Genomic DNA, 16,549 nt, shown 5'->3' on the forward strand with positions numbered 1-16,549 from the left:
AGTGACGAGGGTATGGAATTCTAACGAGGTATGGTTTTCTAACGTTACACCAGTCACACTTGCCTGTCATGTGAATTAGTGGGGGAACCTGCATCCAATTTGCATATGTGTGAATCCAGCCTTATACCAAAAAGATTGATTGGGAGCCCAGCGCATGCATTGCTGACAAGCAGGACACCATCGTACAAAGCACCCATTGTGACTATTTTAGCAATGTGCACCCTACACGTTCAATATATTTATTTCTCCCTGACTCCATTGGGGAGATTTTCTCTCTCCTCCTGTCTCTGTGACACCAGGACAAGAAACAGGAAGTGCTTCCTTCTCTGGTACAGAAAGCCACAGACACTGTAAGGCCTTGTTCGTACGGGGGGTATCAATGCCTACCCTGTGTGAGAGCCATGTGGGGTGCACAACACTAGGCTTCAATCACTCGGTTGTACTATAACGTATGCTTGTGTAAAGGCCGTGTTTGCCCCCACAGGAATGCACAGATGTTCACAGTAGCCCCATTAACTTCAATTGGGTCACAGCCGCGGCTTCCAATGACAGCCATACGGCTGCGGGAGCCGGGCCCCAAACCCACACTGGCTGTGCACACACATGGCTGTCAAATAGGGAGCAGCGGCTGTGTCCTAATTAAACTTAATGGGCAAACACGGTCCTCACACGGGCATACGTTATAGAACCCATGTCAATAGTCTTCTGGAGATCTCTGTAGGAGCTGTAAAGCCTTAGCAGTGTGAACTCTACACATTGAATATATTTATTTCTTCCTGTGACTCCATTTGGAACATTTCCCATCCTTTCCTGTCCCTGTGACACCAGGACAAGAAATAGGAAATGCTTCCTTCTCAGAAGCCATACACAATATATGTATAATGTTGTGGAGCGGACAGCTGTTAGAGCCTTTTGGGTTTCACTGTTTTCCATTACTCTCTGAGAAGATGTTTGTATAGCTACCCATAGAGATCACTGCACTCCTTATTTCTGGGGGCACAGAGACAGGAAGTGAGAGAAAATCTTCTGTTACTAGAATGAAGCAGCTTTAGACCTTTTTTTTGAGTTGGACTTCATTTCACGTGTATGTAAATATCATGTGACAGGTTCTCTTGGAACCCCGCTTATAAAGCACTGCCAGGGGCCGCTATCCTCTGAACTCCCGCCAGGTGTCACCCTCTTCAGTCCTATAGCTGAGATAACAGGTCTAACCGCCCTGCCAAATCCTCCTCATCCACTGCGCCGCCGCTCGGGAAAAGGTCACACAAGATGGCGGCGCTGGCTATGCTGAGGAGGTCGGCTCCCGCCCGGCTTCTATCAGGTGCGTGAAAAGTTCCCGCCCCAACCACCCGCCACTGCCCGCGCGCCGACTTCCCGCTCTGGTGGCGCGAGGCGGCTGGGCGGTGTCCTTTCCCCCCCCCCTCCGCTCAGTTTCCCGCGCAGACAGGCGCTGCTGTTCTGTGAGGGAGTCATGTGAGGACGGCGGGAGAGGACGTGTCCCCCCCCCCCCCCTCCTCCTCCTCGTCAGTGTGGGGTCTCCCCCCTCACAGGAGCACTGGCAATGAAATGTCTGTGTGTGTCACTGTGTAACATATCATTATAGACATCCAGTCATTTATAGATCACCTTCCCTCACAACCCCCCCCCCCATAAGACTGTGTAATCATTTCCTCACAGCCCCCCATAAGCCTGAGGTGTAATAATTTCCTCACAGCCCCCATAATACTGAGGTGTAATAATTTCCTCACAGCCCCCCCATAAGACTGAGGTGTAATCATTTCCTCACAGCCCCCATAATACTGAGGTGTAATAATTTCCTCACAGCCCCCCATAATACTGAGGTGTAATAATTTCCTCACAGCCCCCCCATAAGACTGAGGTGTAATCATTTCCTCACAGCCCCCATAATACTGAGGTGTAATAATTTCCTCACAGTCCCCCATAAGACTGAGGTGTAATAATTTCCTCACAGCCCCCATAATACTGAGGTGTAATAATTTCCTCACAGCCCCCCATAATACTGAGGTGTAATAATTTCCTCACAGCCCCCCATAAGACTGAGGTGTAATAATTTCCTCACAGCCCCCCCATAAGACTGAGGTGTAATCATTTCCTCACAGCTTCCCATAATACTGAGGTGTAATAATTTCCTCACAATTCCTATAGGAAGACATTTTTCACACCTATTTTTTTTTTTGCTATAAAATTACTTTGATTCACCCAGACCTGATCGATTTTTCTTAAAGCAGAGCATAAAATGGTGGCCGTTGCAATTTTTTTATTTTGTATATTTGTGCAGCCATTTATCAAACGCATGTTTTCAGAAAACAAAAACTTTTTTAGTGCCCAAAAAAAACTCTATAATATCCACTTTTTTGGTAAAATATAAAAGAGGATATTGTGCCAAGTAAATCGACCCCCAAACATTCCAAGATATTACATTTCACACATCCGTGAAATTTCAACAAATTACAGTACCTAAAATTGTCCTCTAAATGCCTTTACAGGTTATCAGTTTAGAGTTAATCATTAGGCCTTAGAATTACCGCTTCCACTCCAACATTCCTGGCGATACCTCACATGTGGTGCAATCGTCCTTTACATACGTGTGCCTGACCTGTGTGTGTGAGCACAAGCGGAGAAGTCAATGCATTGGACTGAAAATTAAATTATATTTCACTTTTACCTTTATACTGTTTCTGCATACATTTAGGGCTCTTTCACACAGTCCATCCGTCAGACGGACTCCGTTTATCTCAGCGGGGGATCGATCCGCCGATCCCTCACTGAGCAGGAGGATGACAGCTGTGCTGTGTGCGGAGACACAGCTGTCAGGTCCGCATGCATCTCTATGGGGGAATCGGATGGGAACGAACCCATCCAATCTGCTGGACGGATGGAAAATAGGGTTTCCATCCGTCCAAATTTGACGGATTGGATGTCAGCGGACATGTCTCCGCTGACATCCAATGCCCAATAGACATGCATGGGGTGACTGTTAAGAACCGCCAAAAAAAAAACAGACAGGCGGATCTGAATGGTCCGCCTGTGTGAAAGGGGCCTTAGGCTGCGTTCACACCTGAGCATAACGTCTTTGAGTGTTTTCATGTGAGATTTTTGCATGATTTTATGCGCGACTTGCACATTTTTATACAGTGTTTTTGAGCTTTGGCAGGTTTTTATTAGCCAGTAGAGAAAACTATTATTTGTTGCTAGGTATTTTGGCTTTTTTAGCTTTTCCATTTAGCTTTTATTCTTTTATTTTTTTTTCGTTATGGTAAGGGGTAAAGGCTCGTACACACTAAGAAAATCAGGCAAACATTTTTGTCCAAAGAATTTTCGTACGATTTTCGTATAATGTGTACACAACTTTCTACAGCCGATTCAGAATTTTCATACGAAAATTCTTAAAGGTACAAACTCCAAAATTTTTCTCGTACGGGAAAAAAACAAATGGTTTTCATTTAATGTGTACCGTTTTTTGAACCTCTTTTGTACAAGAAAAATCATAAAAGGAAGACTGCGCATGATCAGAAACAAACAACAAAAGAAGCCTTTGGCGTACAAGAGTTTTTGTACGAGTTTTCATTCATCGGTTCTGATTTGCTGTGAAACGAGGAAAATCGGACGGTCGTTCGCCCGATTTTCTGATAGTGTGTACCCCACTTTAGAGTTAAGGTTAGCATTTCTGATTATTTATTTTGTTTGGGTGTAAAAGTGATTAAGAGCCGGCTCACACTGCCACGACTTGTCAGGCAACTTGGTCGCCTGACAAGTAGAGCTCCATTTTGTGCAATGGAACTGTTCTAATCAGAGCGACTCAAGTCGCTCCGACTTAGAAAAAGGTTTCTGCACTACTTGGGGGCGAAGTCAGCGGCTTGCATTGACTTCTATTAGAGAAGTCTATTAGAGAAGTCGCTTGCAAGCCGCGATGAAGTCGTGCTGCACGGGCGTTTCAAAGTTGGAGTGACTTTGAATCGCCCAGTGTGAACCGGCTCTAAGGCCTCGTTCACATACAAGCAACGCTACTTCGCACCGCGACCTCCGAGCTCGCGGTGCGAGCAGCGCGCCGTGACCTTGGAGCGGCCGCCACGGACTTCATAACATTGAAGTCTATGGCGGTCGCCTCCTGGTCGCCCCAAAGAAGCTCCGACCCTTTTTCTAAGTCGGAGCGACTTGTGTTGCTCCTATTAGAACGGGTCTGCAGCTTCCCTATGGGAGGCGACCTACGGCGACCTGTGAGGCAACCAGGTCGCCTCACAGGTCGCCTTAGTGTGAACGGGGACTAAGTCTCGTATTTTTTTACAAAAAAAAAACAAACATGTTATACTTCCCTCCTCTGTGCAGCTGGATTTGCACAGAGCAGCCCGGATCCTCCTCTTCTCAGGTCCCTCTTCTTTGATCCTAGCCCCTCCCTCCTATCCAGTTCCCCCACAGCAAGCAGCTTGCTATGGGGGCAGCTGAGCTGCAGATCCATGTATCTGTTCAGACACGGAACTGTCATTCTATCCCGTCCCCTCTTTCTCCTGATTGGCTCACTGACTTTGATAGACAGCTGCGGGAGCCAATGGCGCCACAGCTGTATCTCAGCCAATCTGGAGAGAGAATCCCGGATGGCCGAGGGACTCATGGAAGTATTAGGGTATGCCGGGAGGGGCTGCTACACACAGAAGGCTTTTTATCTTAATGCATAGAATGCATTAGGATAAAAAAAACCTGCTGACTTTACAACTCCATTAACCACTTAACTGACGTAGGCCTACGTCGGCTCACTTTAAGTGGTTGTACCGGGGTGATGCCTCTAGCTAGAGGCATCATCCCAGTACCCTTTTTTAGAGCCGGCGGTCGGCTTCCCAGCAGTAACGACCGATGCGGCTCGGGAGCCGCTCGATCGTTACCCCAGCAAGCAGGAGGGGATGCCTCCCACGGCTCTGCCCGGGTCTCCCGTCCCACCGGGAGACCCAAGCAACCAGCCGACGCGTCCGCTGGATGGAGTCCCGATCAAAGCCGACTACGGCTTTGATCGGTTCTCCAAAGACGTAACCCGGAGGCGGTGTCCATGACGTCATGTCCAGGTTACTCGGCTGCTAAAGGCGCCAAATTCAAAAAGTGAGTGTATTCAAAAATGCTGTTTTCGTTGTTTTGAATACATTGAAGTGGAGGGGTCTAGGGTCTTTTAGACCTCGATCCCTCCATAAAGAGTACCTGTCCCTGCATATTGCTGTCACAAGGGATGTTTACATTGCTTGTGACAGCAATAAAAGTGATCAGATTTTTTATTTATTTTTTTTTAAAAACCTGTGGTAAAATTTAAGAAAATAAATAAAATAGGAAAAAAAATAAACAATTTTAGCCGCCCCCATCGCCGTGAGCTCGCGCACGAAAAAAATGTATACAAAAGTCACATAGTGAATCTAATAATAAATGAATAAATAAATGTAAAATAAATACACAAATGAAAATAATCATAAATAAAAACTACATTCAATAAATTAATACCAAGTATGGTAATGAATAATTAACCCCTAAACCTGAAAGAAAAAAACTAAACAACCCAACACTAAATAAATAATTTTTTTGTTCGGATGTTTAATATTAATAGTTTATTTAATATTTTTTAAGGTTGGAGGTTAACTATTATTGTTTTTTATATATATATATATATATATATATATAAAAGTATTACATAGTATTCATTTTATTTATTCAATGATTTTTAATTATTTTTCATTTATTTATTCATATATTATTTTTTTACATTTTTTATTTTGAGCAGAAAATCACACAAAAACATGCAAATGGGAGTTTACATTCATTATTCTGGGAATAAAAAACATGCCAAAAACACTCAAATCTACCTAATGCGAGCAACAAAAAAAGCTCCATAACTTTTTTGAGTTTCAGCCCACTTGGACTAAACCAACTCCATAGAGAATAATCAAAATTTTTTTTTTTTCTGCAGCGTTTTGGAGCTTCAAGCTGAGGTGTGAATGGCCCCTAGCAGACCTTACAGAGTAGTGATTGTTGTCAATATACAGTTTATGCAGATAAAATGGCAACTTATCAATATACAATATATGTGCACAAAAAATTATCATAAAAAAACAAATATGTAATAAATTGCAGCTTACCAAGCATTGGATTTAGTGGTTGCTTTAGTTTTTTTTTTTTTTTTTTAAAGGCTTTTTCCCCCATTCTGTATTTACCTGGTGATCTGGCCAGTAACACACATCCTGTATTAGTGAGTGCCCCCACTCTGGATGAAAGAGCACAGGGGGCTTCTGGACAGCTGCATTGTCAGTCGTGGGGGGGGGGGGGGGTAATTAGATGTACTAGCAGATTTAGATATCTAACACATTGAAGCAACCTCCAACTAACACTATATAGGTAGTTCCTTTTGGGATAAAAGTTTTACTTAAAATGTGATCATTATTGGCACCCCTATCAGTCTTATATGGTTTGTCTCATCTCTGTAACTGTGACATCTTGCAGGACAGCTTGTTCTTTTGAAAAACAGACTTCTTAGCTAGATAAATGAATATCGCAGAAAAAGCCTAAAAAGGAAAAATAATGCAGCCGTCACATCTAAAAATTGGTAAGCAGCGAAATAATAAATGTTTGCTTTCGGGTTTAAAAGGGTCTTTCACAACCTTTTTACCCCAGAGGAGACCCATACAATAATTTTCAGGTTAACCCTTTTGTTATTTAGCCGTTTCTAAACATACAGTGCATCCAGAAAGTATTCACAACACTTCACTTTTTTTCACATTTTGTTATGTTACAGCCTTTTTCCAAAAAATGGATTCAATTCATTATTTTCCTCAAAATTCTACAAACAATACCCCATAATGACAATGTGAAAGAAGATTGTTTGAAATCTTTGCAAATTTATTGAAAAAAAATAACAAAAAAATCCCATGTACATAAGTATCACAGCCTTTGCTCAATACTTTGTTGAAGCACCTTTGGCACAAATTACAGCCTCAAATCTTTTTGAGTATGATGCTACAAGCTTGGCACACCTGCTTTTGGGCAGTTTCTCCCATTCTTCTTTGCAAGACCTCTCAAGTTCCATCAGATTGGATGGGGAGCGTCGGTGCACAGCCATTTTCAGATCTCTCCAGAGATGTTCAATTGGGTTCAAGTCTGGGCTCTGGCTAGGCCACTCAAGGACATCCACAGTTGTCCTGTAGCTACTCCTTTGTTATCTTGGCTGTGTGCTTAGGGTTGTTGTCCTGTTGGAAGATGAACCTTCGCCCCAGTCTGAGGTTCGGAGCGCTCTGGAGCAGGTTTTTATCAAGGATGTCTCTGTACATTGCTGCATTCATCTTTCCCTCGATCCTGACTAGTCTCCCAGTTCCTGCTGCTGACAAAACATCCCCACAGCATGATGCTGCCACCACCATGCTTTACTGTAGTGATAGTATTGGCCAGGTGATGAGCGGTGCCTGGTTTCCTCCAGACATGACGCTTGCCATTCAGGCCAAAGAGTCAAATCTTTGTTTCATTAGACCAGAGAATTTCGTTTCTCATGGTCTGAGTCCTTCAGGTGCCTTTTGGCAAACTCCAGGCGGTCTGTCATGTGCCTTTTACTGAGGAGTGGTTTCCATCTTGTCACTCTACCATACAGGCCTGATTGGTGGAGTGCTGCAGAGATGGTTGTTCTTCTGAAAGGTTCTCCTCTCTCCACAGACAAACACTGGAGCTCTGTCAGAGTGACCATCGGGTTCTTGGTACCTCCCTGACTAGGGCCCGTCTCCCCCAATTGCTCAGTTTGGCTGGCTGGCCGGCCGCTCTAGGAAGAGTTCTGGTGGTTTCAAACTTCTTCCATTTACGTATGATGGAGGCCATTTTGCTCATTGGGACCTTCAATGCTGCAGACATCTTTCTGTACCCTTCCCCAGATCTGTGCCTCAATACAATCCTGTCATGGAGGTCTACAGATAATTTCTTGAACTTCATGGCTTGGTTTGTGCTCTGACATGCACGGTTAACAGTGAGACCTTATATAGACAGGTGTGTGCCTTTCCAAATCATGTCCAATCAACTGAATTTACCACAGCTGGACTCCAATCAAGTTGTAGAAACATCTCAAGGATGATCGGTGGAAACAGGATGCACCTGAGCTCAATTTTGAGTGTCATGGCAAAGTCTGTGAATACTTATCTACATGTGATTTTTCTTTCTTTTTTTTTTTTAATACATTTGCATAGATTTCAAACAAACTTTTTCCATGTTGTCATTAGGGGGTATTGTTGGTAGACGTTTGAGGAAAATAATGTAGTTATCCATTTTGGAGTAAGGCTGAGGTATAACAAAATATGGAAAAAGTGAGGCGCTGTGAATACTTTCCGTATGCACTGTATATGCCAATATTGAGGCAGTGACTTGTGTGTAGGACGCAATCCACGCAAACTTGTGAATTGCTACATTTAAAGGTTGAACATACACACATTATACAGTGTTTTATATTAGAGACACTATTAGTGTATATTAAGATTTTTTTGAGATTTGTTTTTATACATTTTCACTAGAAAAGCTGAAATTTGTAGTAATGGAACTGATATTTTAAATCTAAATAGTATTTTTTTTTTTTTCTGCAGGTACTTTGTGCCTCCAAAGCAGGGTTCTGGCACCATGGAGGCAGCAGCAAAGTCACAGGCATTTCAGTAACGATAAGATCGTGGTGGAGATGGATGAATCTACTGGTAAGAGCCTGTACAGGCTTTTGGTTTGTGATCAATTGGCAATTACATTCAATCTGTGCCTGCTTCATTTTCCTGATGGAAAATCACCAAGATACATGAATTTATTTTTTTTAGAATGTAGTGCTACCAAAGTGTCTTCTCCATAACAGCCATCAGCACGGATTTAATAATACATTTTATTTATTTTTTTAAGCAAAATTAGGCGGTGGCCATTTTATTGACTTAAAACCATATCATTTTTTTTTTATTTTTTGTTTTTTATAAAGTTTATTTTCACATTTTACAAAATGAAAATTCATATTTTTGTTCAAGAAAACTTTCATAAAACTTTTAATTTTCCTCCCCACTCCCCCCAATCCCTCCTCTTCCTTAAAGAAATTGTAAAGGTTTTTTTTTTTTTTCTTTTGTGCAAAAATGACAAACATGTTATACTTACCTGCTCTGTGCAAGGGATTTGCAAAGAGCAGCCCCAATCCCCCTCTTCTGGGGTGCCCCGGCGTCGCTCCTGCTCTTCATCGGATGCCCCCCACTGAGAGCGGCTTTCCAAGGGAGCACCCGTGCGGGCGCGATCACAAGTCCTGCTGTTGCGTCCATTGACACAGACAGCAGGACTTTGGCTCCCGTGTCACTTGATTTGATTGACCGCAGCGGGAGCCAATTGCTCCTGCTTTTATCAATCTATCCAATGGGGAACCGAGACAGCAGCTGGAGCCTCTGGGCCTCACGGGGTCTGGGGGGCAGCTGCAGCACCAAAAGTTTTTCACCTTGATGCATAGAGTGCATTAAGGTGAAAAACCCTGAGACTTTACAACTCCTTTAGCCTTGTATAGAATCCCTTATTTCCTCCACCTGTCCTATTTCAGGCTCTCATTAATTCAGAATATCTGTTTATACTCCTAAACTCTATCCAACCTCTCCAGATGTTTGCAAACATTTCTGTTTTATTTTCTCAAAAATTGTACTTTGTATTGTAATTGTAATTTTTCCATATAAATAATTTCTACCCTTTTAACGCAATCTCTTAACGTTGGACACTCTGGTACTTGCCAAAATTTTGGGATTAGGCATTTTGCTGCATTTATTAACCGCTTGCCGACCGCCGCACGACGGCTGTCAGCCGCTCACAGGCAAAGCGACGTAGGTCTACAGACCCCCCCCCCCCCCCCGCTCGTGTGACCGGCGAACCTGATCGTCCTACCGCATCCCATTTCCAATGGGGAGAGTCTCTGGTGTCACCTGGCCATGGATTTTATTGTGGAACCTCCTGCGTCTTGAGGTTACTGGGTTAGCCTCATGATTGTCGAACAGTTCTCCAAAATGTGCCACTGTGTTCCGTTTAAGAGGCTGCCTACCGCTCAGGCGCTTGCCAGGGAGGTCTTCCGTTTACAGGTTGCCTAAGGAGCTTGTCTCGGACTGACTGCGGGAGCTAGTTTGTCTCTAGGTTCTGGCGCGCCTTTTGCTCCCAGTTGTGTATTCGACTCTCCTTCTCCTTGGCCTACCATCTGCAGTTCAATGGTGCAGCTGAGCATTCCAACTAAGCTCTGGAGCAATTTCTCTGCTGCTATATATCTGACCATCAGGACAGTTGGGTTGATCTGTTACCCTGGGCGGAGTTTGCCAGGAATTATGGGTTCCACAGGACATCCTGGCTGTGGATGATCAACTTCGTGCCCTCCATTCCTCTTGGGTGCAGATTCAAGAGTCTTTACGCGTCTCTGCTCCAGGTACACCGGATACGTTTATCTGCTCCTTTGTACTAGGTCGGGGAGAGGGTGTGGTTGTCGACCCGTAATCTCAACCTCGGGGTGCCCACTCCTAAACTGGCACCCCGCTTTGTTGGTCCTTTTCGCATCCTCCATAAGGTGAACCCGGTGGCCTATTCCCTTGGTCTTCCCCCTGGCTTGCATATTTCCAATGTCTTTCATGTGCCACTTCTGAAGCCACTGGTTTGCAATCGCTATACTTCTTCACTTGCTTGCCCTCGTCCCATTCCTGTGGGCAATCATAAGTATGAGGTTGGCAGCATCTTGGATTCTCATCTGTTCCGAGGTCAGATTCAATACCTAGTGCACTGGAAGGGTTATGGCCCTTAGGTGCGCTCCTGGGTTTCCTCTGCTGATCTTGCTCCCACCCTTCTCCGCACTTTCCATGCTCCCTTTGCTCAGAAACCATTTTTTTCTCTGCGGAGGGGCCATTGAGGGGAGGGTACTGTCAAGGGTCTTACCTTGCCCACCTGTTGGCAGCCATCTTGGACATGTGCAGACTGCTGCCTATTATAAACTCAGATTGCATCATCACTTGCCTGCTGCCTGCGTGTTGCACATGCTGTACACCTGACTATATCTATCACCTAATGAGTTGCAGTCCTTGCCCTTGCGTTTGTGCTCCATGTTGCTAGCAGTCTTCTGTTCTCTGTGTTCCTCCGTGTATGACTTAGCTTTGCTCTCCTGGCTCTCGACCCCCGCATCGGTAGACAACCCGCTTCTGGACTTGACCCCCAGCTTGGATGACTACCCGCTTCTGGACTTGACCCCGGCTTGGATGACTACCTGTTTCTGGACTTGACCCCAGCTTGGATGACTCTCCGCTTCTGGACTTGACCCAGGCTTGTTCCTGATTTTGCTTCCTCACTCTTGGTGTGCATTTATTGTTGTTTGTGTCAATAAACTGCTTTATTTTGCCTGCATTCCGTGTGGTCTGGTTTCCTGGCACCCTGATAGCCAGCTGAAGGAGGTCACGTTTCTGCACAGCAGGGCTCTGCAGAGAAGATATCTAGCATTGTAGTTGTAGGAAAACACACACTGTACTGAACAGGGACCTAAAACAAAGACAATCAATGTAAATAATACGTTTCTTTACTTTACAAGCACTGGAATAGCTGCAGGGAAAATAATTACAAAGGCTTGAGAGGAGAAGGAAGGGATGAGATGAGATCGGCACTCGCGCAGACTACGGAACTGATGGGAGGGAGATGCAGAGACACTGTGGAGAGAGCTGGATGATGGAGGCACGTAAACTGACCATGCTATCAGAGATCAGCAGCCATGATAAACGTGGTCACTTTATAGAGTAGGCAGGATCAGCTAGGTATTGTACAACATAGAAAGGGACAATTGACATGGCAAAAGCACAGTGCTATACCTTGTGCCTTAAAGGAACAAGAGCATGTGTTTTTTTTTTTTGTTTTTTTAGGGTTACAACCACTTGAACCCTGATGTCCATGATTCTAAAATTAGTGAGGTACTGTAATAATCGCCTAACATTCAGAATGCAGTTCTTCTAATCCAAGCACAGCTAAATAAAATGGCGGACTGGTGGACTTACAGATACAATCTTGACAAACATGAGTAATTACATTGGGTGGGTAGCTTTACAGATGTACCTGTACATCTTTCTCAAGTAAATAGTGCTCCAGTGTGTCTCCTGAGCCACACTATTTTGTTAAAAGTATTGGGACGCCTTCCTTTACACGCATATGAACCTTAAGGGCATCCCAGTCTTAGTCCGTAGGGTTCAATATTGAGTTGGCTCACACTTTGCAGCTTTAACAGCTTCAACTCTTCTGGGAAGGCTGTCTACAAGGTTTAGGACTGTGTCCATGGGAATGTTTGACCATTCTTCCAGAAGCACATTTGTAAGGTCAGGCACTGATGTTGGACGAGAAGGCCTGGCTCGCAGTTTCCACTCCTACTTCATCCCAAAGATGTTATATCGGATTGAGGTCAAAACTGTGCAGGCCAGTCAAGTTCCTCTCCACCGAACTCACTTATTCATGTCTTTATGGACCTTACCTTGTGCACTGGCCTAAATCATTTGGTGGAGGGGGGATTATGGTGTGGGGTTGTTTTTCAGGGGTTAGGCTTGGCCCCTTAGTTCCAGTGAGGGGAATTTTTAAGGCGTCAGCATACCAAAGATTTTTGGACAATTTAATGCTCCCAACTTTGTGGGAACAGTTTGAGGATTAAAAAATGCCACATCATTGACATTGATAGAATTAACAAATGCCCCATCATTGGTGGTATAAATGCCCGCTCTTTGGTATTTTCATTAGAGTAAAATGCCCATTGGTGTGGGTAATAGTAAAAAATGCCTCGCCATTGATGTCCGTGGGAGTATAAAATACCCCATCATTGATGTTGGCAGAAGTTCAAAATTCCCCTTCGTTGGTGTCAGTGGGAGGAAGATAGGCCCCATTATAGGCGTCGGTGGGAATAGGAACCCCCGTACCTTAGCATTGATGTTCAGTGACACTTACCTTTTGTCAAGTCTCCCTGTCCCATGCCGCTCCTCGTTATGGTGTCATACCTGGAACTATACAAGCACCATTAAGCCGGAGATCACTCTTATCTGATAGTGCCTATAGTACATTCCTGGATGCTGGAACTCTCTGCCTGGCATCTTTAGGCACTCTACGTTCAGCAGCCTTTTCAGCTTGCAAAAGAAAGCCCTGTGTGTGTGGTCTTCTCATTGCAGGGGCTTGATTTACAGCAATCAGCAGACTGCAATCTTTCCAGGGGAGATAGTTTGAGGACCGCTATAGACCATTTCCTGGTTGGCGTTCTCTTCTCAAGTACCTGAGCCCTTTTACATTGGGGCGCTTTTCAAGCGCTTTGGCGCTAAAAAAGGACCTGAAAAGCTCACGAAAACCTATTCCTAATAAAATCAATGAATGCTTTCACACTGCAGTGGCTGGGCGGTGAAAAAAATCCTGCAAGCAGCATCTTCGGAGCATATTTGGAGTGCTAAAAAAGTGTCTCAAAAACACTGAAATGAATCGGAAGCGCCGCAAAAGCGCTTAGGGTTTATGGGCAGTTTTCAAGCACCTCAGTGTAAAAGGACTCTTGGTATTAAAATCTATGAAGTAACATAAAGGATTTATTTATTTGTGAACCTTCCAGGATTAAGGCTCCATTCACACCTGGGCGTTTTTGAGTGATTTTCAGCTCCAAAAACGCTAAAAAAAAACGTTCCAAAACGCCCAACAAGTAAAACCCCATTCATTTAAATGGCCCTGTTCACATCTGAGCGTTTTGCAAAACGCCTGTAGCAGAAAAAAGTACATGCGCTTCTTTTTGGGCTGATTACCAGCATTTTTGATGTCAATGCCTGCCTCCAAAAACGCCTGAAAAAACGCCTAAAAATCACGGTAAAAAAACGCGCGAAAATGCTACGCTCAAGTGTGAATGCAGCCTAAAGGATAACATAATGTTTATAAAACATGAGGCTAACTGTCCTTCTGTATATAATGCCCACTACAGACCTTTAGAAAAGTGGTATTCTTTAAAGGGCCATGACGTACTCTGTCTAATCCGTCTGTAATTGGCCTGCAAGCATTTCGTTTTGTGTATTACAAGCTAAGGAAAAAATGCCACACAGACACCAGCTCAGTTGAGACGATGGAAGAACTGCACAGGTCGGCATAAGCTGTGGCTCGTTGGGTCACCTGCTGATCTGAGGCCTGTGACAATGTGTCCGGTAGCACTGAAATATTCCAATCAGTAGTAATCAATCTGGTGTTTAAGGCCTCTTTCACAGGGGCGTTCCGTATGTTTGTATATCACCCCATCCGTTTGCGGGTGATATACGGATATAATGCATGTCAATGGGATTGCGGATGTCAGCGGATGACCATCCGCTGACATCCGATTTGCGTCCTTTCAGTTCTGTTCCGTTTTTTGGAACGAAACAGAACCCTGTTTTTTTCTTCCATTTTTAAAAAACGGAAAGGACGCAAAATCGGATGTCAGCGGTGTCATCCGCTGACATCCGCAATCCCATAGAAATACATATATCATACTGTATATCATCCGCAAACGGATGGGATGATATGCGGACATACGGACCGGATGACACAAGTGTCATCTGTGTCTGTAAAAAAAAAAAAAAAAAAGCCGGAGCGGATCGCAATACAGTCCGCTCCGTGTGAAAGAGGCCAAAAGAGTTTACAGAGTGAAAAAAAACATTGTGTTTGATGGCTAGCTGGTGTTCAGAACCTCCAAAAGGACATTGTTGGAAGAGTTTTTTTTTTTTTTTTTCTCCTCGTTCCACACAGATAAATATCTGTTTACAATCTATGTTTAATAATTTTTTTTTTTTTTTCTTGGAGTTCTCATTTTAACTAAATGTATTACATTGATTTTTGCTCCTATAAGTTGTCTTCACTAAATTAGGCACTGCTCAGTTCTACTTGAGTCGGGGAATCTAGGCCACAGAACAGCTTGTGGGTGTATTCAGATCACATTGCTGGGAAAGGTGCCATGCTTTTTTGATCAAAGGCCCCAGTCAAAGCCTCGTGTTACTGATAAGGAGAAATAATGGAGCTTTGTCTCTTTCCCAGGGGTGGCAGTCATGAAAATGAAAAATCCTCCCGTGAACAGCCTGAGCTTGGAGCTCCTGACAGAATTCTCTATCGGCCTGGAAAAGCTGGAGATCGACCGAGGCTGCCGGGGGCTTATCCTGACCTCCGTACGTGATCATAATTACTACACCCGTAACACATTGTGATTGTACTCATTGTTGCACAACAAGGAACCCAATTGCATTAAATTGGATTTATTATTGACGCTTATTATGTATTCTGGGCAGTCTCTGAACCATAGTTAGACATTTAATGCCTGTGCTGACATCATTGTGCAATGAATCCCAGCCCCCATCCTCTAAATCACACCCAAATGCTGTAGTGGGTGCAAACAACTTCTCTGACCCAACATGTACAGCTCATCATTTTTTTTTTTTTTTTCGACAAGCAAAGGAAGAAAGAGGTAGCAAGTGCTTTAAAACTTGTTTCTATATTTTTGGCATTTGACCATTTTTATTTTTTTTTCTATTACTGGCAGAAAGGCAATACATTGGTTATAGTTCATAGCTTTATTTACAAAAGGGAAATGAGAAATCAGCAGTTGCCTAGAGCAGACAAACATTTGTTGCAGGGTTCTCCATAAAACCTGTAACTTTAACAAATACTGCAGGCAATACCTCAGTTTGCTATTCTTTCCAGCTTTCATAAAGCAAGCCTGATGTGTCTGCTACCTCCTGATAAGCAACCAGGATGGTGTTGAATAGAGAGAGCGGAGGAGGTTACCAGAAGCATTATCTTGTGAAATATGTGATCAGGATATTTTATTTCATCATTTTTCATGTTCTGCTATGCCTTAAGAGTACACAGTATGTTCACATCAGTCCCTGGAGCTTGCAGCTTGTCCATACCACTCATACAGAGGCACACACTAGGACCAATTTTTCAAATTAACCCATTCAGGTATCATACAAACTTAAAAAGGTATGGTGTCTTTGGTGAAAATTGAATCTAGGACTTCAGTGCTGCAGGACTTGTGACCTACACCCTGCCCATTGCCCAGTATACCTAAACCAAAGACTGATTAGTGCTATGGCATTTTGTGCTGAAGGGGAGCAGGTAATTTTAAGCCCTGTAACCAGGTTCTGGGAATTATAAGCAGTTCATGGAAAGCCATGTTTTATTCCACAGTCTTAGGATGGCTACACAGGAGCATAGGTATTACACAGGGGTTGATTTACTAAAACTAGAGAGTACAAAAATTGGTGCAGCTCTGCACAATCAGCTTTCAGGTTGTGTTGTCAAAGACTAAAGGGTCACTAAACCCACAGCCATAAAATCAGTCTGTATATGCAGTAAAACATGCTTGTTATACTCACTGTGGAACCTAAGGGGTAATCCTCTGCATTGTGTAAAAAAAAAGGCTGTTTGATCCGGTCTTCTCTGATCCTCCCTATCTTTCACTGTCCCCAATCCATCTCCTGATAAGAACGAGAGTCACTATGCACATGCTCGGTTTGGTATGTATTGCTAGAGCGTTTATTTT

General features: G+C 43.7%; 1 protein-coding gene across 1 annotated transcript in view; it reads left to right on the forward strand.

Moving 5' to 3' along the window:
• The first annotated feature begins 1,187 nt into the window (after nt 1-1,187).
• ECI1 (enoyl-CoA delta isomerase 1) overlaps nt 1,188-16,549 on the forward strand; it is a 31,214-nt gene continuing 15,852 nt past the window's right edge. The window contains exons 1-3 of the mRNA XM_082262451.1: nt 1,188-1,321; nt 8,604-8,708; nt 15,046-15,173. Of these exons, the coding sequence (XP_082118577.1) occupies nt 1,270-1,321; nt 8,604-8,708; nt 15,046-15,173 (285 nt within the window). The 5' untranslated portion in view covers nt 1,188-1,269. The remainder of the gene's footprint in view (nt 1,322-8,603; nt 8,709-15,045; nt 15,174-16,549) is intronic.

Source organism: Pelophylax lessonae, assembly GCF_965119305.1.
Source record: "Pelophylax lessonae genome assembly, chromosome: 6".
Lineage (NCBI taxonomy): Eukaryota > Metazoa > Chordata > Amphibia > Anura > Ranidae > Pelophylax > Pelophylax lessonae.